The following is a 24,916-nucleotide window of genomic DNA, read 5'->3' as shown; positions in this document are numbered from 1 at the left end:
GAAATTGCTTCCATTTCTTTAAAGGGTCTTCTTATTTTAATTTTTAGAAGACATTAAGAGCAAATGATTGGTAATAGGGAAAGCAAATTATGGAACAACCAAGTATGTAAAATTATATTATGATTTTTGCATCAGAGTTTTTCTATAATTCCATTCTAATTAGCTCCCTATCTCTGCATCTTTCCTGTTCAATATATAGAAATGAACTGGATTGTTTATATCAAAACCTACTTCCATTTGTTCATCTAGCGATATAGTTTAAGAAAAATTCTCTTAAGACATATATCAAGATAAAACCAAAACAGTAGCTAACTCTTGAAACCTGATTGCAAAACTGAGGCAACCCAGAGGTGAGTGTGGTGAGGTGGCAGCGGGCACTGGAGTATGAGGGGGAATCACTGGGGTGTGAGGGGGAATCACTGATGACTATGGTGTGAAAACATTCAACTGTGGAGGTGTGAGCCTAAGCCCCCCCTTTCTCAAAATACATAATGTAAACCAACTATATCTCAGTTAAAAAAAATAAAATAAAATTCACAGTAAAAAAAGAATGCTGTGAACCTCTACTGTCCCTTGAACTATTTTCAAGTTATTTGAGGTGAGTGAAAGAAATACTGAGAGAGATACATGATGATGTATGAAGTGCTGAAAGTGGCTTGGTTTAAGCTTTTGAGGTCTTTGGCCATTATTCAAAGAATATTAATCTTTGGAAAATGAAGAGCTTACTGGAAGACACAGTAGCAAGCTAAGTAGGTGTCTCAGGCCATTATTTTCATGTCCTTTTAAGAAGAATATTGAGCGAATGTAATTGTTTCCTTATTATCAGGGAAGACTAAGAGAACTATTTGAGTGTTACACCAAAAATGGAGTATTCTATGTCACAGGATTTTCATTAAAAAAAATATTGAGCTTGGGAACAGCAACTTGGAAATTGAGGAAAAAGGCTCAGAGAGGTTGTGGGGCGCTCAAGTAAAAATAACAAAGTAGTGCTGATGGCAAGAGTACCTAAAACTCGTATCTCAGTATCCTCTTCGCTCAATAACCTTCCATGGTTTCTCACCTCCCAACTAGTCAACCTGAGGTCAAGGCTGTGGTTCTGTAACACTCATCAGTAACAAAAAGTTGTCAACCACCTTTCTTTCATGGGGAAGAACAGTCTTCATTCAGATAATTTCCTGCCTATATTTTTGGCATTTAAAATGTTTTCTTTTATAAAACTAATGAGTTATTAGTGGAAGTGATTTTCAACTTAATTTAACAAATGGCACCACCCCTATTTCCATCAGTGTTTAATATCTTAAATACAGAGATTTCTGGGACACAGCATCAATGATGACCCGAGATGCCAAATTAAGGATCCATGAATGTCGGTATTTGCTTACCCGTCCTGCCTTGGCAACGCTTAGAATTCCTCAGATTTCCACTCTCAACAGTGACTTCTGCTTCATACTGTCTTCCCGGTATGAGTCCCATATTACTCATGGCATAGTGTGTTTCCTCCTTTCCCACCGTGGTGTTGAGAAGCACCGAGGACCCATTGAAGAGCAGGATGCGGTACTGCTCCCAGTCTCCAGCAGGGGGCGACCAGCTCACTACTAGGGACCTTGTGGAACCATTGCTGTTGGCCTCCAGGTTCCCAACTTTCTCTGGAACTAAATGGCAAAATGATGTCAAAAAGGAGATCATAAAAACCAAAAATAAGAACTTACTTATTTTTCATGGGTAACAGTAAATGAGATACTTTGTATCTGCAATTTAAAGCATTTCTGTCCTTTCCTGGTATTTTTGGGGAGCAAATGAATGTTCTTTCTTCATTTTGGAGACATTTGACCCTCAGGATGTATAAGCCAAAATCATTTCAGTAATACATCATCATGCAATCTTCTCTAGCACCATTAATAACCCAGTGACACGATGGAATATTACTCAGTGATCAAAAAGATAAACACATGCCTTTTGCAGCAACGTGGATGGAGCTGGAAGGGATCGTGCTTAGTGAAATAAGCCAGAAAGAAAAGGAAAACTACCTGATGGTTTCACTCATAGCAGGAGCATAAAGGACCAGGGGAAAAAATAATAACAATGAACAACAATATACGAGGGATAATTTATGGGGGTGGAGTGGGGAATGGGATCAAAAATGGAGGGGGAGTGCATGGACTATGGTGATGGCACATGGGTGAATTGGTGATGGGAAGCCCACAGGGATTATAACTCAGATGGAAAAAGCACAAAATGATGTAAAAATAAACTGTAATAATAATAATAATAATAAAAACAGTGATATAACCACAGTTTATTGGTAGTACATCAGCCTTAAAGAGACAATATTGATGTTGCTTCTAATAATGGTAACATTGATAGATGTAGCATCTTTTGGAAGAGAAAGACACTGGAAATTGTGGTTACGAAACATTCCTGTCTTTGTTTTCCAAATGAAAAGACAAATCTTCTCGCAACATAGCACCAACCTCATTATTCCTTTTCTCAGAAACTTTCAAGGTGTCTCAATTACAGAATGAAACATTGAGTCCTTAACTTGGCAACTGTGACTTCCAACATCCCACACCATTTCCTTGCAGTCTTTTTTTTTTTTTTTTTTTTAAGATTTATTTATTTGTCCATACAGAACTGGGGTACAGGCCAGAGGCTCAGGGGCGAGAGGCTTCACCAGAGACAGAGTGGGGAGCAGAACAGGCAGATCGACAAAGTACACTGCTGAGGGGAGCAGTGGGCGAGTCAGGAGAGGTCTGCAATGCCATGTGGTCACCTCCCGGGCAGGGGGAATCGAACTCATGCAGAAGTGGCTTTAGCTTCTTAGTGAAGTGCTTTAACCCGCTGCGCCACCAGGGAGGGCTCTCCTTGCAGTCTTAATTCTGATTATTCGCCCTCCCTCCCACTTCCTGGACTGCTGGGCTCTGGCTCACACTCTGCCAACCTGGAAGTCTCCTGGGCACTCTGGCCTCCCTGCCTTTGCTTATATTGTACTTTCCCTCAAATGCCTGACTTTCACATTTCTTAGATACCAGTTAAAAGTCAATTCCTTTAGGTAAGTCTTTACTAGACTTCAGAAACAGAATTTGTTTTTTCTTTTTAAAAAGAGATTTATTTACTCATGCCTACACAGGCCAGAGGTGTGGGGTGAGAGGATTGCCAGAGACAGAGTAGAGAGGAGAACAGGCAGATTTACTGAAATCCATTGCTGAAGGGACACCAGGCAAGACAGGAGAGGTCTGCTGAGCTATGTGGGTCAGCTCCCTGGCCAGGGACTGAATTCATGCTGCAGTGGCTGCAGACAGCTTCATAGTGCTGGGACTTAACCCTTTGTGCCACCAGATAAGCGCAGAATTTGTTCATGTCTTTCTCGCCCTGTGGCTCTTTCCTAGGATCTCAAAAGGCACAGAGAAGGAATGGACTCTGGAATGAGACAGCCTGATTTCAATTCCAGCTTCAACATTTACTAACTGAATGACTATGGACAAGTTAGTTGACTTCTGCAAGTTATGTGTAAAATGATAACATCAGAGCTTCTCTAGAGATTCTGTGGTGGGAATTAAATAAAATAATGGTCTAAAGTATTTAGACAGTGTCTGATATATGGAAATATCTATATAACCACCACCGTTAAAATGTACTATTTTAATTCTTTTTGTATGTATTCTTCATTTGTATGATTAAAACATAACTCCCTTAAAAGGGTCTGAAATTTTTTTTTGATGTCAGGCTAGATATAATAAGTTACTGAATATTTCAATATTTCAGGCCACATGTGAGCTATTTTAGCTTTGTCCCATATAAAAACAGGCAATGGACCATATTTAGTCAGAAGACATAATTTGCTAACCCTGGCATTTTAATAAGTCTCAAAATTCATAGTACATGTAGTACATAGTAATTTATACATAGGAGGCACTAGATAAATGTTTGGTGACAAAAAGTAGTAAAAGAATTTATGAAAAACATGGCAAAGTGCTAAGCTGGCCCTCATTGTAAAAGTTCATCAGATATGTTTTATTCATTAGTATCAATGCTTACACATTTATGCTACTTAAGTAGTGAGAAATGAATAACACAGAGCAGAGCCAATCAGAAGATCATCCAGGAATTAATCCAAACACACTTGCTTAAATAATTCAGGTGGATGCAATTACCCCTCTGCTTAATTCTGCCTGTTGGTTCTGATCCATAGACACCTTCAGTCATGGAGACCAATAATTCCCAGGGTAGGAAGTATGTTTTCCTTCTAACTTATTTTGATCAAAGAGCCTTAGACTCACCTGTTCTGCCCACTGCCGTCTTCTGAGCAAACAATTCACCAGAAAGAGAACTGATAGTAACTTGATAAAGGCGTCCGGGGATTAAATCTTTAAAGTAGGTTTCAGTAACCTGAGGTGCTAATGTTCTGGATTCTTTGATGGTCCCTTGATGAGACAAGGTAATGTTATAGGAATCCACATTTCCAGAAGGTCTTTGCCATCTGACTTTTAGAGAGGTCAAAGTGCCATCATTTGTCACCTTCAGATTTGAGACTTCCATGGGAGCTAGTTTAGAAAAAGCAGAAGAGAGATTGTAAATCCAAATATCTTCAAGTCTTTTGGTCAAATTTGGACCTGCATTTTAGTCCCTATAAGCCACACTCTCAGAAGAAAGTAGCACTACATGAGCCAAAGACAATATCGCGAAACCCAGAGACTGTCTAGGGAGTGGAAGGAACATGTTCGTGGTGGCCAGGACCTCTGCTGTCTCTCTGAGCCCAGGGATCCCCGCTGGTAGAGAAGGGCTTGGTCAAAAGACCTAAATGGTCCTTCCTAGTTCAAAGTTCTGAGTGCTAAACACTCTTTGTTTTTTATTTTAAATCACAATAGTTAAAGTTTAAGAGTTTTATCTTTATTTCATCAATGAGTAATGATTACAGGTGAGAGACACTTTGGAGAATATTTTTTACCTTTCAGTGAGGCTCTTTGCCATATAATGTTGGGCCCCATTATATACATGATATAAATTAGCAACACCTCACTAAAAGAGTGGGCATACCACACTGATTTTGCAGTGGAAGTTGCTAACTTGCTTTTGAGAAACTTCAGTGATTCTGAATATATACAGTACATTTTTGTTGGAAAAGTCAGTGCATCTTTGGTATGTGATATGAAAGGTGTGGAAAAGTACATGTTTCCCTCACTATTTTTTTCACCAACCTATTATTCCAGAAACTCTCCCCACTGGAGTAATTTCCTAAGCACTGTGTATTTTTAGAGTTTCTCTTAAAATTAGGTATCTTACCATGAGAGATTTGTTAATACAGTGCATTTCCCGAAAGTATCCACTAGAATATAAGCTCCACAGCTTATATCCACTAGAATGTAAGGCAAAGACTTTCTTGACATTGTTATAAACATAATGCTTACCATACAGTTTAGACTTAATTGAATGAATATATGTATGCATGAATATTCATTAAAATTTAGCATAGATTAATTTATCAGGTTATGTCAGCTATGAGAATAGTATTCACTACATTCCCAAATGTAGTGTTGAGTGTCAGAGCATGTTTTGTTGACTAGAAGGCTTGGGAGATGGCTGTTTCATAGGAGCAGGACTTAGCATAGCACTGAGGAAAGTAATCCTGTTTACTGGGAATGAGATCATAAAGGCTGTGGGTGGCCGTTTAAGAGAGAGAAGTAGATATCCTTGCCAAAGAGACTGGCATTCAAAAAAAGAGAAACTGAGACCTTATCAGAGACTGTCTATTTCAAAATGTTGCCAAGGGAATACAGTTTCTCTATCAGAAAAGTTGATATATCACATATTAAATGTTCCCTATAACATATGAATTTTAATTTGTCCAATATTACCATTATTTAAATAAGTTAATATGCCTTATTCATAAAACATTTCTTTGGATTGAGTTTTATTCTTGTTCAGCTAGCTAGGGGAACTTACCTGTTCTGGCTAGTTTCCACCTGTAATTTTGCAGCCCTGCAGCCTCCGTCACTATGGTGACATTGTAGAGGTGGCCAGGCATCAGCCCTTGAAACGTGTAGGATGTAGTATATCTGTCCACAACCATGCTATGAACTAAGATCCCCTTATCCATAAGCATCAGCTGGTACTTGTCCACATTCCCAAAGCCATGGGTCCAGGAAATCAGGAGAGAATTAGCTTTTGCTAAAACATCAATATTTTTCACTGGGGATGGCACTAGAGGAATAAAATGCATTTCTGAGTGTCATTTATAAATTTATTATAGGAGAAATAAACACTTATAGTTAGAAAACACCTATAGAAATCCTATAGTTAGAATGAATTACATTCATTCATGCTTCTCTGTCTATATTACTTGTGCAATGAAAACTGTAGTGAAACATTCATCTAACAGTAATGAAAACTGCATTCTAGAAATTTCACTGGAATCTCTTTTCAAAGTCTATAGACTGAGTTACATCATAATTTACTTGTCTACTCCCACCCCACACACACACACTTAAAGGTAGTCTTTGCCATTTAAGTATGATGTGGCAAAGCAGAAAATAGAAAGGAAAAGAAAAGAACTATAGAGAAAGAAAAATGGAAAGAGAGATTATATAGGAGACAAAATGAGGGGAGGGCAAATGATAAGGACAGGGTTTTATGGAAGGAAATGATCATCGGTCATTAGTGTCAGGATGCTAGATGGTCAGGATGGGTGCAAGAGCTGATGTAATTCTCACCAGTCTAGGGACCAAACACTTGTTACAAACATAGACATATCAGGACACACCATGACTTGGTGTTAAGGGAGGACTTTGCAAATTTGGAAAACAGCTAAACACTAAGTGTTATGGTGAAATCTTAGACAATAAAGCTGAAAATATACTTGCCAAAGATTTCAGTTAGAAGAACCATTTGGAAGGACCTACTTCCTTTTGGAGAAAATTCCAGCTCCAGAGAAGTTCTATGACTTGTTCAAATCAGACAAGAAGTTAGAGGCTAAACGGTTACCTCATTATTTTCAGTCTTTCTTGTGTATCACCCAATATTTATCTGTATCTGTTGATTGATCTACTGATCAATCATTTATTATCTATCTGTCTATCATCTATATATTTTTCAATCATTTGGGAGCATTTTCACTCCCCTTCCTTAAATTCAATATGACTTCAAAAGGAAAAAAGGCCATAAGATTCTCAACTATCTGTAAACAGGTGTTACCTGTTGATCCATTGATATAAACTGTAGAGGAACGTTTATCTCCAGAAATGGCTGTGATGGCAACATTGTACTTATTACCAGCAGTGAGGTTAAAAAATGTGTGCTCATTCCATGAAGTACTTTCTTGAATTTGGATCCTTTGGTTATCATCAAATAACTGCACCTCGTACCAAGAGACTTTTCCAGAAGAAGGTGTCCACGAAACATGCAAGCTGGTAGACGTAGTTTCCTCTTGATGCACTTCAAACCTAGTAGGGGGTAAAGGGTCTGCAAGACAAAAATGAAGAATGAAAACATGATTTGAAGCTTTTTGTAGCCATATTTAGCTATAATCCAGATTCATTTCCCTGAAAACTTTAAGGATTTTCTGCCCATGAAACAAACTGACATTTTATTTGCTTATTTCCAAAGTCACCACTTTATTTAAAGAAGAAAATCATTTAAGCATCTAGCCATAGAAAATCCTTTTCTAATAAAACATTTTTAGATGACAGAAAATTAACTCAAAGCTTAGAATTCCAAGATTATATTTTCTTCAATGTGTAGGTTGAGGACATTTTCAAATGCTAATTCATATATCCAGGTTAGGTCTAGATAAAGGCTGAAAATCTCACAGAAAATACAAATAAGAAGTAATTTTGAAATTTGTACTTAACTTTTTCTTTTCTAAGATTGTGGACTCAGGGCATTAAGGATATTCAGTATTGGGTTATCTTTAGAAATTAGAAAATTGGGTCCTCCCTGGTGGTGCAAAGGGTTAGGACACAGCACTGCATGCGAGCCACAGCTGCTTCAATGGGAGTTCGATTCCAGCCCCGAAGGTGACCCACATGGCGCGGCAGACCTCTCCTGACCCGCCCGCTGCTCCCCTCAGCAGTGTACTGCATTGATCTGCTTGTTCTGCTCCCCACTCTGTCTCTGGCAAAGCCTCTCATCTCCCCTGCACCTCTGACTGTACCCCAGTTCTGTATGAATAAATAAATATTTAAAAAGAAATTAGAAAATAACAAAAGATAAAACCCGATTATGAGTCCAGGTTTGCTCACCAAAACAAATGCTCTCTCGTAAATGGGATTCCCTATATCCTTCCCAGAGGATTTTTCTAAACTGACCTTAGGCATTTTGGAGGTGTGGGAGCTCCCAGAGCAGGTAGGATGGGTCAGTCTTACACCCACCTAGCTTCTCACTTAGTTTCAACCTCAAAGCTGTGGGACACTTTGGGGAGTCCCACTTCTCAAATACTGAGTCTTCCCTAGGGGACTTGAAATAGCATAAAAGGTATGTCTTTGAGTTGGGAACCAAGTCAATGGCATTTTGTGAGCAGGCAGTGGGACTGAGAAATGGCTGTCCCTACCATGAAAGTTGTGAGCAGAACCACTGACAGATTTATAGGTGAGTACTTTGCAGAAATCCTAAATTGTTCTTGGCCTAGAAAGTAGGATCAAAATATTGAAGAATAAGCAGGTCAGATGTTTTAGTGGTATGGCTATGAAAATGTCATTTTAAAAAAAGATTTATTTATTTGTGCATAAAGAACTAGGGTATAAGCCAGAGGTGCAGGGGGGGTGAGAGATTTCAGCAGAGACAGAGTGGGGATCAGAACAGCCAGATGGATGAAGTACACTGCTGAGGGGAGCAGCAGGGGGTCAGAAGAGGTCTGTTCTGCCATGTGGGTCATCTCCAGGGGTGGGGATCAAACTCACACTAAGGCTGCAACTGGTTTGCAGTGCTGCATCCTAACCTGTTGTGCCACCAGGGAGGGCCCCAAAATATCATTTTTTAAAATCTATCTCTTGGTAAATTACATTTTACTGATGAAATAATTCCAAGAACTCTAGAATTATTTTAGAGTAGTATGTGCTTAAGAAGGTGTTTCCAACTAGCAACAACAAATGTTGGCTAGGGTGTGGAGAAAAAGGAACTCTCCTGCACTGCTGGTGGGAATGCAAACTAGTACAACCACTATGAAAAACTGTTTGGAGGTTCCTCAAACTGCTAAACATGGAGCTTCCCTATGACCCAGCAATCCCACCCCTAGGTATCTACCCAAAAGACACAAAAACACTGATTCAAAAAGGTACCTGCACCCCCATGTTTATTGCTGCTTTATTCACAATTGGAAAGACATGGAAACAGCCCAAATGCCCAAAAGTGGATGACTGGATTAAAAAGATGTGGTGAATATAGACAATGGAACATTACTCAGCAACCAAAAAAAAAAGTGAAACACATGTCTTTTGCAGCAACATGGATGGAACTAGAAAAGATCATGCTTAATGAAATAAGCCAGAAAGAAAAGGAAAAATACCGGATGGCTTCTCTCATAGCAGGAATATAACGGACCAGGTGAGAAAATAATGATAATGATGAACAGCTATATACCAGAGACATTTTGAGGGGGTGGAGTGGGGAATGGGATCAGAAACAATGGGGGGAGGGAAATGCACTGGACTATGATGAGGGCACATGGGTGATTTGGTGATGGGAAACCCAAAGGGACTGCAACTGAGATGGAAAAAATGCACAAAAATATATGAAAAATAAAGTATTAAAAAGAGAAAAAGAAGGTGTTTGCTGTGGTTCGTACTGATACAAATAAGAATGAATAATCTTATTCTATATCATAGGACATTTATGACTAGATACTCATAAGACTCTCCATCACCTAAAGACAACATACAGAGGCTAAATACATCTATGGTCAATCTATGTCTTCATTTGTGTTTTATGTTATGATAGATATGAGTGTAACAAACTACAAAAATTAAAGGAGCCACATAACACATAATTTCATATTAGTAACTAATAATCATTAATGTTAGCTGACAGGTAAATTGGAGCAGAAGTGATGCTGAGAGTTCAAACCACAGTTGAACTTGGAGAATGAGATTGAGTAATTGACACCTGAGTACTGTCCTGCAGGGCCCAGAGTAGAGGTTCCAGGGCCTGATGACCCGGCCTTGAATCTGGCTCTCCTACTTTGTAGCCAGGTGTCTGTGTTTGGGTTAATTCCTTAACATTCCTATGCTTTAGCTGTCTCAGATAATAGTGCTATTTTGTCATGCAAATTAAACAGGATATTACATCTAAGGCATTTAGAACTGTGCCTGGCACATAAGTGCTCAGTGTTAAGCATCATTATTGCTAGTATCATCAATTTTTTTTCTATTTCTATAGTCAGGAGGAAAATCTTGTCACAGAAGCAGGGAAACGTCTGGCAAGGGCAGGGCTCTGGATCAGAGAAGCGAATTCAAATCCAGCTCCGTCACATAGTAGACGTGAAACTTTGAACAAGCAGTTTAGCCTGTGTAAGTGCTCGTTTTTCCTATCTGTCAGGTTAGTTTAACAACAGTCACATGCCCAGATCTTTGAGGGGTAAAAAGCTACAGTGATTTTACTTGGCATAGAAAGGGTGTCAATAACATCAACCGATTTGTCTATTTGTTCATTAAAAAAATGTATTTTTAGGGGCCTTCTCTGGTGGCGCGGCGGCTTAAAGCACAGCACTAAGAAGCTAAAGCCACTTCCCACCCACCCCGGAGGTGACCACATGGTGTGGCAGACCTCTCCTGACCCACCCGCTGCTCCCCTCAGCAGTGTACTTCGTCAATCTGCCTGTTCTGCTCCCTACTCTGTCTCTGGTGAATCCTCTCACCACCCTAGCACCTCTGGCCTGTACACAGTTCTGTATGACCAAATAAGTAAATAAATCTTTGGGGAAAAAAATGTATATTTCTGAATCACTGACAAAATGGAAACAAAGTGAAATAAAGTTTTTAAAACCTAAGCTAGTAGTAGCCTTAAGTTTTTTCCTTTAAAAAGAAAAACACAAAACCTTGGAGGTTCCTCGAACTGCTAAACATGGAGCCTCCCTGCGACCCAGCAAGCCCACTCCTAGGTATCTACCCAAAAGACACAAAAACACTGATTCAAAAAGATACCTGCACCCCCATGCTTATTGCTGCTTTATTTACAATTGGAAAGACATGGAAACAGCCCAAATGCTCAAAAGTGGATGAGTGGATTAAAAAGATGTGGTGAATTTACACAATGGAACATTACTCAGCAACCAAAAAGAAAAGAAACACATGTCTTTTGCAACAACATGGATGGAACTGGAAAAGATCATGCTTAGTGAGATAAGCCAGAAAGAAAAGGAAAAATACCGGATGGTTTCTCTCATAGCAGGAATATAATGGAAAAGGCAAGAAAATAATGATAATGATGAGCCATATACTGTAACAGGGTGGTCCCGAGGAAAAGGGGAAGTTCCAGGTTCCCTGCCCCACCCAGAAGGAAGGTGGAGCTGAGCAGAGAAAAAGGAGAGAAGGAATGAGAAGAGAGAAGAGAATGAAGCAGGATGGAGAAGGAGGAGACCTGAGGAAGCCACATGGAGCAGAAAGCATGTGATGAAGAAACCGGGCTTGTTTTCTGACCCTGGACTGGTTAAGGCAGATGTGGGTGAGACACCTGTAGGGAGGTGACTATCACAGTGTTTATATTGATTTTGATTTTGCTCTTTTCCTCCCAGACTGGTCTGGCCATTTCTGACCCTTTTCCATGGGTCCCGGCCAGAAGGTGCTTTAGCCTTGTGGCGGGCTTTCAGGCCTTACTTTGGGCCAATCCCTTTTGGGTTGACTTTGGCCCACGAGGAGATGGGTAACTTCAGGTGTTTGATTTAGAAGTTATATTCTTTGTGTTCCGTATTGTGTATTTACTGTATTAAAGTCCCTTTTCATTAAAGTTTTATATGTTATGTCTTGTTGCGGCGGATGGCAGAACCCACTTAGAGTTGGCAGGTTTTTTGGGCTTCAGAGGTTTCCCTCTCTCCCTGTTGTAACAGATTTTGCCCTGTAACAGATTGGGTGTCCTATAACAATACCAGAGACATTTTGTGGGGGTGGAGTGGGGAACGGGATCAAAAACAGCGGGGGGAGGGAAATGGCATATGGGTGATTTGGTGATGGGAAGCCCAAGGGGATTACAACTGAGATGGAAAAATGCACAAAAATATTTAAAAATAAACTAATAAAAAAAAAAAAAAGAAAAACACAAAACCTTTTATTCCCATTAATTCACTTGCTAGCCCTTAAGATAAAATGAAAAATTCTCAAGATGACTTACAGGTTTGTAAAGAAATGCTACTTAAATTTTCTGTCCTACATAATAGTCATAATAAAAGGAAGGAACACAATTTCCCCTCACACAGTGTGTTCTTGATGCCTGGTAAAGACAAGGCATTTCATGAGCTTCTGGTGGCTCATGAACCACCAGAAAGCTCAAGAACCACCCAATCAACCATCTGAGATGACGCCTTTTTGCTGAAATGGCACTTTAAGGACAAGGATTTGAGGGACTGATGCTGTTCAGTGACAATTCAATAAGCACTAATGTTGTCACCTACCCTTAAAGCCAAGCCAGAGAAAGGTGAAGGAAATGATCAGTAGTCAGTATAACCTAAACATATAGAATCTGCAAAATATGAGCTCCAGAAAATGAATTTTAAGGTTGCGTGCCTAGTGGGTGAAGTTCAGAAATGCAGACTTTATCTAATCTCTCTGAGCCAGAAAACAAAACAGTCAATCCTTTGTACATCCGCTAGAACAAAAGAACAATGAGACTGGGAAGTGCCTGGGCTTGCTAGAACCTGAGCTGGAAACAAACACTTAAGTCCCCATTTATGCTGTGATAAAGCCTTTACTGGCAAACGGCCACTAAGGCTATGCTTGCTGCAGAAGCTAAGCAGTTTTCAGACTTCTTTTCAATCCAAACCCAAGAATATTCTGTTGCAGTAAAAAAATTTTCAATGTTTTATTAAGAGCAAATTAGGTGCTTCCATCATTAACATATGTGTTTATTTCACACATTCGTAAAATTATATATATTAGAAAGAGAGATTTAAAGCTATGTGAGGGCACTGAATCCCAGTCAATAGACCACCAGGGAGCATCTTAATGCTATTTGAAAATTTACTTATAAAGCAATGCGTTACCGCAATACTAAAAATATATATAAAGAAAAAAGTTACTTATATACCTGAAATCTACAGATTTCAACAGGTTGTATATAATTTGCAAACCTCCTATGACTTATGCAGTTAGTGCTGATGGACAGAGGTGTCTATACACTTTGCATTTATAGCTTTTTTGGCTTTTTCTATCCATCACCCCTCAGACACACAGGAACCAGTGAAGTATTACAAAATCTGATAATTGTCAGAAGTGATAAATCATTAATATAAAAATTTATCCTAGCCATAAATTTAAGACATCTTTATTCGTACTTCTTACCTCCAAACAGATTTGGAATACAGAATGCCAAATGCAAAGTTCTCAGGATTCGTCTGCTATATTTCAATGAACCTGTCAGCATCAGGAAGCCTCACAATTTCATAACTAGACTTAGTTTCAACCTTTTTTTTTTCTCTCAAGGGAATAGATGAAGTTTAGCTAAATTCCTTAATCAAAATGAATTCTTCCTTCAAAAAAACAAAGTGGCTTAGGAAGAGGGAGGAAGTCTCATGGACACACACACACAAATGGAAGTAGATTTGCATAAAATATTTTTCATATGACCATGAAAACAGTATTACCTATCAATCTAAGACTGTCCAGTGCATTTAGAATCTGAAATGATAGTATTTATTCTGAAAATGAATTCAGTTTTACAACAACAGTGCAGTCAAGTCATGGATAGGTGCCAAAAGCTTTCGTTGAAGTCAAAACACACCACAGTCTGTAGAACCTGAGAGTTCACAATCTACTTCTAGGTTGAAATAAAGAGTCAGAGACATTAAGTGACTTGCTCATGTCATAAAGGGAACAGCTGAACCTCTGATACCTGGTCCCCACTCATGTGTGTTCCTTTTATCACCTGTAGTAATCGCATTCCCCAGGGCAGGAAATGAATCTCATATTCCGCATAAACCACGACAAGGAAAAAAATCAAACCAGAGGTCTGTGGAGTATAATAAGCAAATTTAAGAATTTTCACCTCATGGTTTGGATATTATAGCACAGTCAAAATGAGTAATAATAATAATGATAGCTAAATCTAATACTTTAGCTGTGAAAATTCCATTAACTTAAAAAAAATGTTTCTCTTGTCTGTTTTTTTTTTCTCCTAATTTTTAAAAAAATTTATTTATGTATGCATATAGAACTGGGGTACAGGCCAGAGGTGCAGGGGCAGTGAGAGGATTCACCAGAGACAGCATGGGGAGCAGAACAGGCAGATGGATGAAGTACACTGCTGAGGGGAGCAGCAGGCAGGCAGGAGAGGTCTGCTGCTGTGCCATGTGGGTCACCCCTGGGGCCAGGGATCAAACTCATGCTGAAGTGGCTTTAGCTTTTCAGTGGTGTGCTTTAACCTGCTGTGCCACCAGGGAGGGCCCTTTTTCTACTAATTTTACTCTAGGTAACCTTTAGCTGGAGTCTTATCATCTTGTACCTGGAAAACTGCAAGAGTTTTTTGAGTGTTATTATTTTTCTTTCCTCCACTACGCCAAATAAATTCCATATAGCTCTATCCTGTCTAGCCATCCTATTACCCTTGACGTATCAAGAATGTCCATGAGATGAAGTCTAAGTTTCTCCACAGGCACTATAGGTCTTCTCAAACTGGACATTATTCCCACTCAACAAGCTTTTCTTTCACCTGACTCCAGGGAAAAGTTTTACTTTTTTAGTAATTACAGAGTCAATTTCTTTATCTTTACAAAACTGGGAGACTATTCTAGTTTTTAAAAAGTAGCTGGGAGATGCATTTAGGATGGAGCAAACAACCAATTGAGAATTTTCACGTGAAAATCAGAAGAGGGTCAGGAAGGAAACAAAAACCTTTGGTGTTTGAAAATGGGCAGAAGAAAACTGGAAAGGAGGTTGTTCACAGCATCCATTTAATTAAATATATTTATACAGAGATCATTTCCTTTTACTTGGTAGTGGCTGCTGTTTGCTACAGTCAGTTTTCTGATTTACTTTAAAGATGATTAGCATGCACTGACTTATCACCTTTAGACCCTAGCTATAAAGTTCAGACAGTAAGACACTTTCAAAGTTAACAACCTCAAAAGGGAAATTAAAGCATTTTGGACAGTCATTGACATTACAAACAGAATGGGATGTATCGTACTGTCAGTCATCTTGTTTGACACCAAGTATCACTGGCCCTGGGAGCCTACAGTCTACTTAGGTAGTTAAGACATGTGAAAAGGGTAAATGAAAAAGCTGAATTATCAGAGAGGCTGACTTTGCGGTGATACTAGGCTTGGGTGCAAATTCCAGCACTGTCTCCTACAAGAGTGGATTTAGGCAAGTTGCTGGACCTCCCTCCCTGATGCTCAGTTTCCTCCTCTGTAAAGAAGGCCTAACAATACCTCTTTCATGTAAATGGTAAGAGGTCAAGTTCAAAGCTTTGGTGCAGCCTGGTAGGCACTCACCAAATGGCAGTCAGTAGAGGTCTTGGCCTTGCTTCTGTTAATAGTAACACAAGCCAGTTAATGCAAATGAACGTGATATGTAAAGGCTCAGGTCTCAGAGGTGGGCTTCAAGAAGGAAGTAAAATTGAACAAGTTCAGAAGTTCAAGTAGGACTTAAAATCAGAAGGGCATAGCAGCGTGAGAGAGCAGTTTAAGCCAATGCTCCAAAAAGCTCATTTCTAGTGAGAAGTGGGAAACTGAGTCCACACTGATAGAGATTTCAACACCTTCATCCCATGATATCCTTCAGCTGTCCAGTCCACTTCTTTGAGATTAACTGAGGTTTCCCCAGTGTTACCTAAAATGCTAGAAAAATGTAGCATGGTGCATAGGTTAAAGCACAGCAATACGATGCTATCAGCAGCCATTGCAGCATGAGTTCCATCCCTGGCCATAGTGGTGACCCACATGACACAGCAGACCTCTCCTGTCTCACCCGCTGCTCCCCTCTGCATTGGATTTCAGTCATTCTGCCTGTTCTGCTCCCCACTCTGTCTCTGGTGAATCCTCTCACCGACCCTGCACCTCTAGTCTGTACCCCAGGTCCTGTATGTATAAATAAATAAATGAATAAATCTTTAAAAAAATAAAATGTAGCACAAAGAAAAGTCTGTGGGCCTCTACTTCAGAAGGCTTATATAGAAATTCAAGAACTATCTGTTATCAGGTGTGTGCTTCCAAACCCGGACATCTAAGTATTAAGGATTCTTTCTTAATAACAGGTGTGACAATATTGTGGTTATATTAAAACAATAATCCTTGTCTTTCAAGAATTCTTATATTTATAAATGAAATTAAATGATGACTGGCATTACATCAAAATGTTATGGAGGGGGTAGGTGGAGATACAGATGTAGCATGATTTCTATCAATCTGTTGTTGATGAAGGTAATCCAGCAGGCCTGGTATCTTTGTTAGGAGAGAAGAGGACACAGACAACAGAAGTATGGCCTTGTGAGGAGACAGGGAAAAGGCGGCCGATTCTAAGATAACTAGATCTCAGAAAAACCTGCTGACTCCTTCATCTTGGACTTTGAGCCTCCAGATCTGTGAGAAAATGAACTTCTGTTATTTGGATGACACGGTCTGGGGCACTTTGTTATAGGAGACTTAGCAAACAACATAATATTCAGCAGTTGAAGTGGAAATAATAGCTGAAATGGAAATTTGGTAATTAAAGCTCCTACAATTTTTTTTTTAATTAGATCAAAAGAGCTAAGGTTTTTTTTATTCTCTTTTGTTCTAAACTGACTAATAAGTAGCTGAAATTAACTAAAAAAGGATATATGCCACTAAGATAGTCTACTTATAGGTAGAGTTATCTCTCATCAGACTACTTCCGTGAGCATTGTAACTCAGTGATAACTGAAGGCAAATAGACCACTAAGTATATGTAAATCCTCCCACTAAAATATTCATTTTGTGTCTGTCTGCTCATAGATCTATGCATGTACCTAATCATTTATCTATCCATCCATTCATCTACCCATTCACTAAGTCAGTGTTTATTATTATTGAACACCTACTATGTGCTAGATGCTATTTTAGGTCCTAAAGTTTTGAAAAACTGATTGGTAGGCAGATAAATGCTCCCCCAAATTTCTAAATGAAAACTCTTGATTTCATTTAGACAAAAACTCAAAGGTCTTTCTGATGCATTCAGGCAAGGAAATAAATGAAGTGGCCCAGAGGGATGCTGATGAATTAGTACCTAAGAGGACAGAAGTCACAAATCAGGTCTAAAGCATTCTCAGTAAACTTGCCTAGTTTCACCAAAGCTTCGAATATTTTTTTTTTAAAGATTTATTTATTTGTGCATGCAGAACTAGGGTACAGGCCAGAGGATCAGGGGCGGTGAGAGGATTCACCAGAGACAGACCGGGGAACAGAGCAGGCAGATCGATGAAGTCCACTGCTGAGGGGAGCAGCGGGTAGGTCAGGAGAGGTCTGCCAAGCCATGTGGTCACCTCTGGGGCAGGCGGGAATCGAACTCATGCAGAAGTGGCTTTAGATTCTCTTTGCTGTGCTTTAACCCGCTGCGCCACCAGGGAGGGCCAAGCTTCGAATATTTTTAAGAAAATCCATACATTTAGATTCTTATGTGAATTTCCTACTTTTAAAGCTGGTGAAGTAATCTGAATTTTTCACACACTTTGTGAGCCCAATAAGACATATGTATTATTTAGGTACCCAGAGATCCCGAGAGGCTACCCATTTGCAGCCTTGATACTAGACTCTGAATAGAGAGAATTACAAGATGCTTAGTTTTCAATATCTGTTATCACCAGTATCTGATTTCCAATGAATTTATTACTAAATTTACTTTTAAAGGATATTCTTGCTTTAGCAACCGTTTGGCCATCAAATAAACCTGAGAAATTCCATGTCTTCTCTATGATTATGAAAACATGGATATATGAGGCAAGACAAGGTCTGTATCCAGGAAAAATGTGGTAAAAACTCTGTCATCACCTCATCATGACCTTCTCTCACCTCTGCAGATTACCAGGGCAAGGCCATGCTTTTTTCCATCATCTTTGTAAGCTCATCACTCACGATCTGGTGTAACTCCCTAGTATTCATACTCAATAAATATTTACTGAACTGAATTTGAATCCACGTCGGTACTTTTTGTTTCTGATTTAAAGTCTGCAGTGAAAACTGATTCATGCTGAAATTCCTCATTTAGTTAAAATTTTTGATCTTTAAGGTCATATCTGTATGATGCAAAAATAACTAATCATTCTAGAAAGCACATTAAGGAAAAAATCAGACAAATCACACTTGGAATAACACCAATAATCTAATCAACTACTGTATCTCTTACCAAATCATGCATTGCCTTCCTTCTATTTTATTCTAAACTTATAGGACGGGCAAAAGGCATTTTGAATGATTTTTTTGTTTGAAGTTATATTTCAGATTTAACATTATATTACTACATGTCCAGTTTTAATAACAGTAAAATGTAGTTTGTGGAGCCCATCTCTGTGATTTAGCAATTTCTCTTAATTAAATGAAAAATTCACAAATGTCCTCAAAATAAATGAAACACCAATGACAAAATATAACCATCACCAACTTAAAAAAAAATTCTCCCTGAAACATTCTTTTAAAAGAGCAATTAAAGTGTTTATTTAAATAAAATTTTAAAATTCAGAGTATACCAAGGAGTATAAAAGTAAGTGTGAAAAAAACTGCTATAACACGAGCCACCTGCAAATTTCATTCTTCACATTCATCAGGGAGCTCAGGAAAACTGTGGTGAAAAAGGTATTTGTAATAAAAAGTACCTCTTGAGAAAACTGATGAGAACCTAAACATTAACGCATCAGGAATGCCGATGAATTCTTTTAAACCTCACCATACGCAAAAAAGGCAAATATTTCTTACATTTCACAAGTGCCTCTGCCTTCAAGCAACTATACACACAAACTCAAAGCACATTCCAACTATTAATACCCATTCCTTTTCCATCAATTTCCCCCCAAAAGTTAAACCTCTGTTTAAATAGCTGTATGCTTGTATGCTTGTCTTTTTTTCTTCCATAACCCTCTGAAGATTCACCTGTTTTATAAATCATCTTGTCCCCTTCAACACACCTTAATCAAATGCAGTGAACACATTAGAAGTTTTATGTCATAAATTTCACTGTATTAGCAATCTAAGCATTCACAAAATTATCCTCACATACCAAGAAACCAACAACTTTATGACTAAATGCTCAAATACTTAGATGTCTGCAAATAATTCTAATTTTGTGATGGAATTCAGTCTCTATCTGATTCCAAATAAAAACAGAAGCAAATTCTTAAGTGGTCTCTCCTTCCAATTCAAATTCCTGCAAATCTCAGAAATTATCTAAAATTTTCATCTGAAGTAAGTCAAATGAAGTAATTAGGCATTCTTGATTTTCTTCTTAGAAACAAGAGTTAATTTGATTGACTTATTACATGAATGCAGTTAATGGTCCTGACAACTGAAAGATTTCACACCTCTTTAAAGAATTGTAGCTATAGAAGTAATCTTAGTTCAGATTGACATGTGAAAGAATAGTAAAGACAATATATTTCTAAACTTAACTTCTATAATTATTCAGTTAAACTTGTCTTTCTGGATGACAGTAAGGTTTCACTATAGAAGCAAATAGAGATAAAGAGAACTAACCAAATCCTGCAATGGAAAATTTAGTCATCTGAAGGTGACCAGCAATTAATGAGGTGTATGAGACCTTGACCTAAGTACTGGCTGTTGGTAAGAACTTGAACCGAATAACCAAATCCAACACCCTCTTTTTTACATATAAGAAGGCTAAGACAGAAAAGACAAATTCTTGCCATTTTTGCATGGAAGAGTTTACCAGAAGTATAAGAAAAGTAATTCAGTTGAGATGCAGAGTAAATAAAAGACATTTTCTGATATTGTCTTGATTCCCAGTTAATGTAAAACAATTTCCATAGTCTCATTGTAAGCGAATCTTCTAATAGAGCTTATGAATGGTTCTATTCCTGAAGATTTCATATTCTAGTTCCAAAAATAAAACTAAGTCAAGACATATCCCTTAATCATCACACTTCCGTTACTTATTCTAAGAACACTTAAATTTATTCCAGGACCTGTCCATTTAATGCTGTGGGAACTCAAAGCACATCACTAACAAATTCCCTCCATAACCCAGTGTCTCTGCTGTACTCCCTTTTCAAAAGGTGAATATGCTGTTTTCAGCACCAAGGAAGTCCCTGAAACACCAACCTAGCTGCTTTTGGACAGATCTGAGAGACTAGAAATTTTTGTCAGTATTCTCTTTACAGGTATTTTTACCTTTACTTTTTTATATGTCTGAAACACATGAAAGCCAACTTGAAAAATCAGGGCTCAGTCTGGAGCCCTCTGATTGCACCTGTCACTCTTTACCTGTTTGCAAGACCACAGTTCTCTCTTCTCCATCCAGGGACACAATCCTGAAGTTGTAGATGGTTCCCGCTTGTAGATCCTTGAGGTCACATCCATAAGTGGTGTTGTCTATTCGCTCTGGGTGGCAAGAAGCCACCCCTGAGACATCACTGCTATAGATGAGGCTGAAATTACAGTGTGACCCCAAACTTCTCCACTGGAGAGACACGGACTGGTTGGAGACCCTGGACTCCGTCAGGGTGAAATTACATCTCACCGGCTCACCCAGGACAGTCTGAAAAGGAACCAGAGACAAGAGTCGAAGCCCACAGTGTGGATTGCACAGAGTCAAGTTCACAGTGAGCTCCCAGTTCGAGTCCACTCATCCCTGCTCCCAGCCTCCGCCAATCTCTTTGCCCTCTAGCTAAAGAAAGCAGGCATTTGAAGTGGGCCGCTCTCCAGCCGCTCCTCGGAGCGAGAAGGTGAGAGAGAAGGTGACTTTTTGACAGTGACAGTAGGATAAACCGACAGTCTGGCTGGAGGCTCAGAAGAGGATCTTCCTTTCCAAGGAAGAGGAAGAAATCCTGCCACTTCCCTCTTCAAAACAACCTACTTTCCCGGAGACTGCTGCAAAGTGGAGTGGGGATTTGGTCCGTGGCTGGGAGGAGGCGCATCAGCGCGTGTCCCCTTCTCCGGCCACTCACCTGCAGCAGGCTCTGCGCGATCCACAAGGCCAGCCCCGCACCATGGCTCAGCATTGCGCTCAGAGGTCACCGCCGAGTCGGGACAGGGGCTGGGTCGCGCGGTGGCCCCGAGGGTGGGCGCTGGGGGCCACTTGTTGCGCGCGCTCAGCGCGCCCCGCGGGCGCACAGCGCTTGGCTCCCGGCTGGCGACGCGCAGGAGCCGCCTCGGCTGCAGCTGCCGCTACTGTTTCTGCCGCCCCGGGCGGGCTGCGGACGCGAGAGGCGGCGGGGGCAGGCGCGCGCCGCCCTTCCCACGCTGCCATTCTGACCCGCGCTGCCTCGCCCCGAGCCCCGTCCGCGGACTTCCGCAATCAAAAGGCAATTTCCTCGTCTCCCGGCAAAGGAACAATGCGCCGGCAAGGGAGGGAGCCCTGAGGAGTCAACGCCTGAGGCTGCCAAGGGGGGCCAAAGCGGGCCAAGTCGCCCCCCTGCCTTGCACTGCCGCCTCCCGGGCCAGGGGTCCTGCACCGAGAGGCAGAGCTCTGCCTTTCCCTGCTCCTCCTCTCCTAGACTTTCACTTTTGGTCCACTCTGTGGACTCTTTTGGTCCTCAACCCTGGCCACAATCAATACTTGCTCCCTCTCACTTTCCAATCCCCCCATCTCGCCACCCCTTTCCACCCTCCACACCCAGCGCCTACCCCTCCCTATCTTCCTTCCTATCTTCCTCATCTGCTTTCTCCTGGGCCTCTTTTCCCAGGATTAAACTGGACAACAGCAGATTTCCCTAGGTCGCCTACACTCTTTCCTGAAGCTTTTTATTAGAGTGCTTTTGCCCTTCCCACTTCAAAGCCGCCTTTGTCCCAATTGCATCCCCCTGACACTAGCCAGAGAAAAAGACCCCTAAAGGAGCTTGTCCAGGCTCAGCAAGGCCTTTATTTTTTTCCTGCCATTCACTTTCTCCTTTCTCTTGTGTAGAGAGGTCAGTGTCCTCTATCCCTTCCCCCCCTCCCCCCATCTAATAGAAATGGCGTTAACCAAGAATAACCATCATCACCTCATCCCAAAGCCAGCAGTTTCATCCCTCACCATCCAGGGGTTAGCTCTGTTCTTCTCATTCGCCTAAGCAACACCAGAAAGTATATCGACTCTTGATTATGGAAGATCTATGGATGGCTCAGCTGGTCACAGATTACCAAAAATTAGAATTTTCAACACTAAACTTTTTAGCAGCTGCCTCAGTACTTCAGTGATCATGAATCTAAAATGGGGCTCTAAAAAGTCCCCAATAATCTTAGAACAAAAATGTTTAATCATATACAAGTGATGAGAGAAGAATACTGCAACAAGTTTTGTAATGTCTGATTACTGTTCTTTGGGTACCGCCTCTGACAACTTCCCAGAGAGGAAATTCCACATTTTAATTTTCAAAAGAGAGTACGCTGGAGCTAAAAGCAATGGGAAGGATGCTCTCTCTTATTTTTCAAGTCTAAGTACACATAAAGCTATAAATATGGCCACTATGTCAACTATATCTACTTTGAGGAAAAGCAGGAAAAATTAAAACTGTGTCAATTCTTACTAGAAAGTTTGTTTTAAAGAAAATCTCTTAATGAAAAAATGAAGTTACTACCTTTCCAGAGATTCTGAGTGTTCAACCTGTGACCAAGCCAGAGATTACAAATTGCCTTTTCAAGTTAGCAAGCACTTAAAGAAGGTCCCACCTAAAGCCACACTCTATTTCTGGGAATCTTTTCATTTCTCTGAACAGTTTACTTGTTTTACTAAAGAGCTTCTATCTGAAGTTTGCCCTAAAATTCAGTGGCTTGGTAAGCCTTCAAGCATCACCAGAGACATACCCATCCTCTGTTCATTAGCTACAAGAAGTCTACTCTAAATTCTTTGCACAGATTTTAGGAAGAATAAATAATATCACATATGTTCGAGCATCTTTTCAAGTTTTTAGGTGCTGTGTAAGTGACAGTTTGCCTGGTAATAGATTTCATCCAAGTCACACTTGTAACTTTCTTTCAAATTCATCCACCACACAGGTCACACTTAATTTCTGGGACCCATCCTTCTCTTTGTCTTTTCCATTGAGGTTTATCAAATTTTTTCATAAATTGTTCCTGAGATTTGGATTACTGCCACCCAAATGTACTAAATAGCCTCTGCCTTTTGTGAAAATCTTCCTTAAATCTCATTTCCTCCTCATTTTCCAAAATCTTTTAAAAAAAATCACATACATGCCATTAACCTACTGTACTCTATCAATTAATTTTAAAATTATATTTCATTTCCAATATGCTGCCTACAATCCTTCCATATCATGCATGCAACATCAAAAAAGCAAAATTTGAAGAGAACTAACTAAACAAGCCAATAACAATTTATCCTCACTGCAGCATAGTTTAGATGCTTTCAAAATGTATGTTTTTAACAGTTAGCTGCTAATAATGCCCTTGGGAATAGAAATTAGGAGAAGGAGTGATTTCCTTAAGTACAGTTATTTTACTCTTGACCTATCAAGGAGTGATATATACATTTAGAATTAGATGTCTTTTATCTATTTTAATGTCACTGTATATGAAATCATAGTAATACATAGAGAATCAATAGTCACAGACTTCTTTCCCAGAAATATGCACAGACACGCACACACACACTCCAGTTCTTTTTTCCCTGAGAACTTAAGACTTACAAATAATTAAGTTCATCCCAAATAATTCAAAAGAAATAACACGATTATGAAATATGGAGGGAAAATTTAAACTCAGCCTGTCCCTGATTCCATGTTTTTCTTTAAAAACCACAAGTAAAAATATGAGAAATTAAAGAGAATTATGATAGGTTAAACGCAGTATGGAACTGGGTAAAGCTGCCAAATATCTCCAAGTTTTCTACTCCAAGTTTATCTGAAACTACTGTACAAAGTATAAACAAATCAATTCATTTTTTTTCTTTATTCTCAGATTCGTTTGGAATTCCTCATTGTCCTTTGAACCTATTTATTCTGCATAATGACACTGCATTTACTTTAGAAGTTACTGCATTCCAGGAATTTTCTATCAGCCACCCTGTAACTCCAGAGGATACCTTTTCTCTTTGCTACTAGGAAACTTTTCCCAGAATACCTGGGAAGGGTGGGGCTGCTTTTAATTACACCAGAGTGAACAAACAACTGTCTTCTAAATGAACTGTCATAGAAATAAATTAGGAATTACCATTTACATATTCATTGATTATGAATTTATGCCTGAAAGCATAACACTTATCACATTTCTGAATATAGATGCGGAATCAGGAATTGGTCATAGGGGTCCGGGAGCAGCACTTTGAGAAGAGTTGCTTTGGATAAGGGTTTGAGCTGGGTGTGGGGACTCTTAGCAGGCAGGAGGGAAGGAAAGAGCAAAATGATAAGTTTATTGATTAATTTAAATGCTTCACCAAGGACCTCACAGATCCCTCAGGACCTGCTTTTTACCACCCTTGATCCCACCCTGCTTGCCTCCTATGTTATAGTTGCCTGGATCTGATAAAGCATTCACACATTCTTTTTTTTTTTTTCTTCTAACAGTCATTGAACAACTGTTTTGTAATAGTCACTCCATCAGATTCTGTGACTGCACAATCCTCACTTGCAAAGGGAAATTCTGGCACTGCATTTTCTTCAT

General features: G+C 39.6%; 1 protein-coding gene across 2 annotated transcripts in view; it reads right to left on the bottom strand.

Moving 5' to 3' along the window:
* The window catches only part of PTPRB (protein tyrosine phosphatase, receptor type, B), a 117,436-nt gene that overhangs the window by 70,394 nt on the left and 22,126 nt on the right, over positions 1-24,916 (bottom strand). Inside the window, exons 1-6 of one of the 2 annotated variants that reach the window (XM_012720534.1) lie at positions 21,265-21,325; positions 20,582-20,855; positions 7,189-7,455; positions 5,941-6,198; positions 4,278-4,541; positions 1,383-1,652 (exon numbers count right to left, since the gene is read on the bottom strand). In XM_012720534.1, the coding sequence (XP_012575988.1) occupies positions 1,383-1,652; positions 4,278-4,541; positions 5,941-6,198; positions 7,189-7,455; positions 20,582-20,855; positions 21,265-21,318 (1,387 nt within the window). In that variant the 5' untranslated portion in view covers positions 21,319-21,325. Of the gene's footprint in view, positions 1-1,382; positions 1,653-4,277; positions 4,542-5,940; positions 6,199-7,188; positions 7,456-20,581; positions 20,856-21,264; positions 21,326-24,916 lie in introns of those variants that run through there. The other variant, XM_004675896.1, reaches the window with a different exon arrangement.

The sequence above is a fragment of the Condylura cristata genome, unplaced genomic scaffold, assembly GCF_000260355.1.
Source record: "Condylura cristata isolate star-nosed mole 26May11 unplaced genomic scaffold, ConCri1.0 scaffold00004, whole genome shotgun sequence".
In the NCBI taxonomy this organism is placed as follows: Eukaryota; Metazoa; Chordata; class Mammalia; order Eulipotyphla; family Talpidae; genus Condylura; species Condylura cristata.
This window is presented reverse-complemented; position numbering and strand designations above follow the sequence as displayed.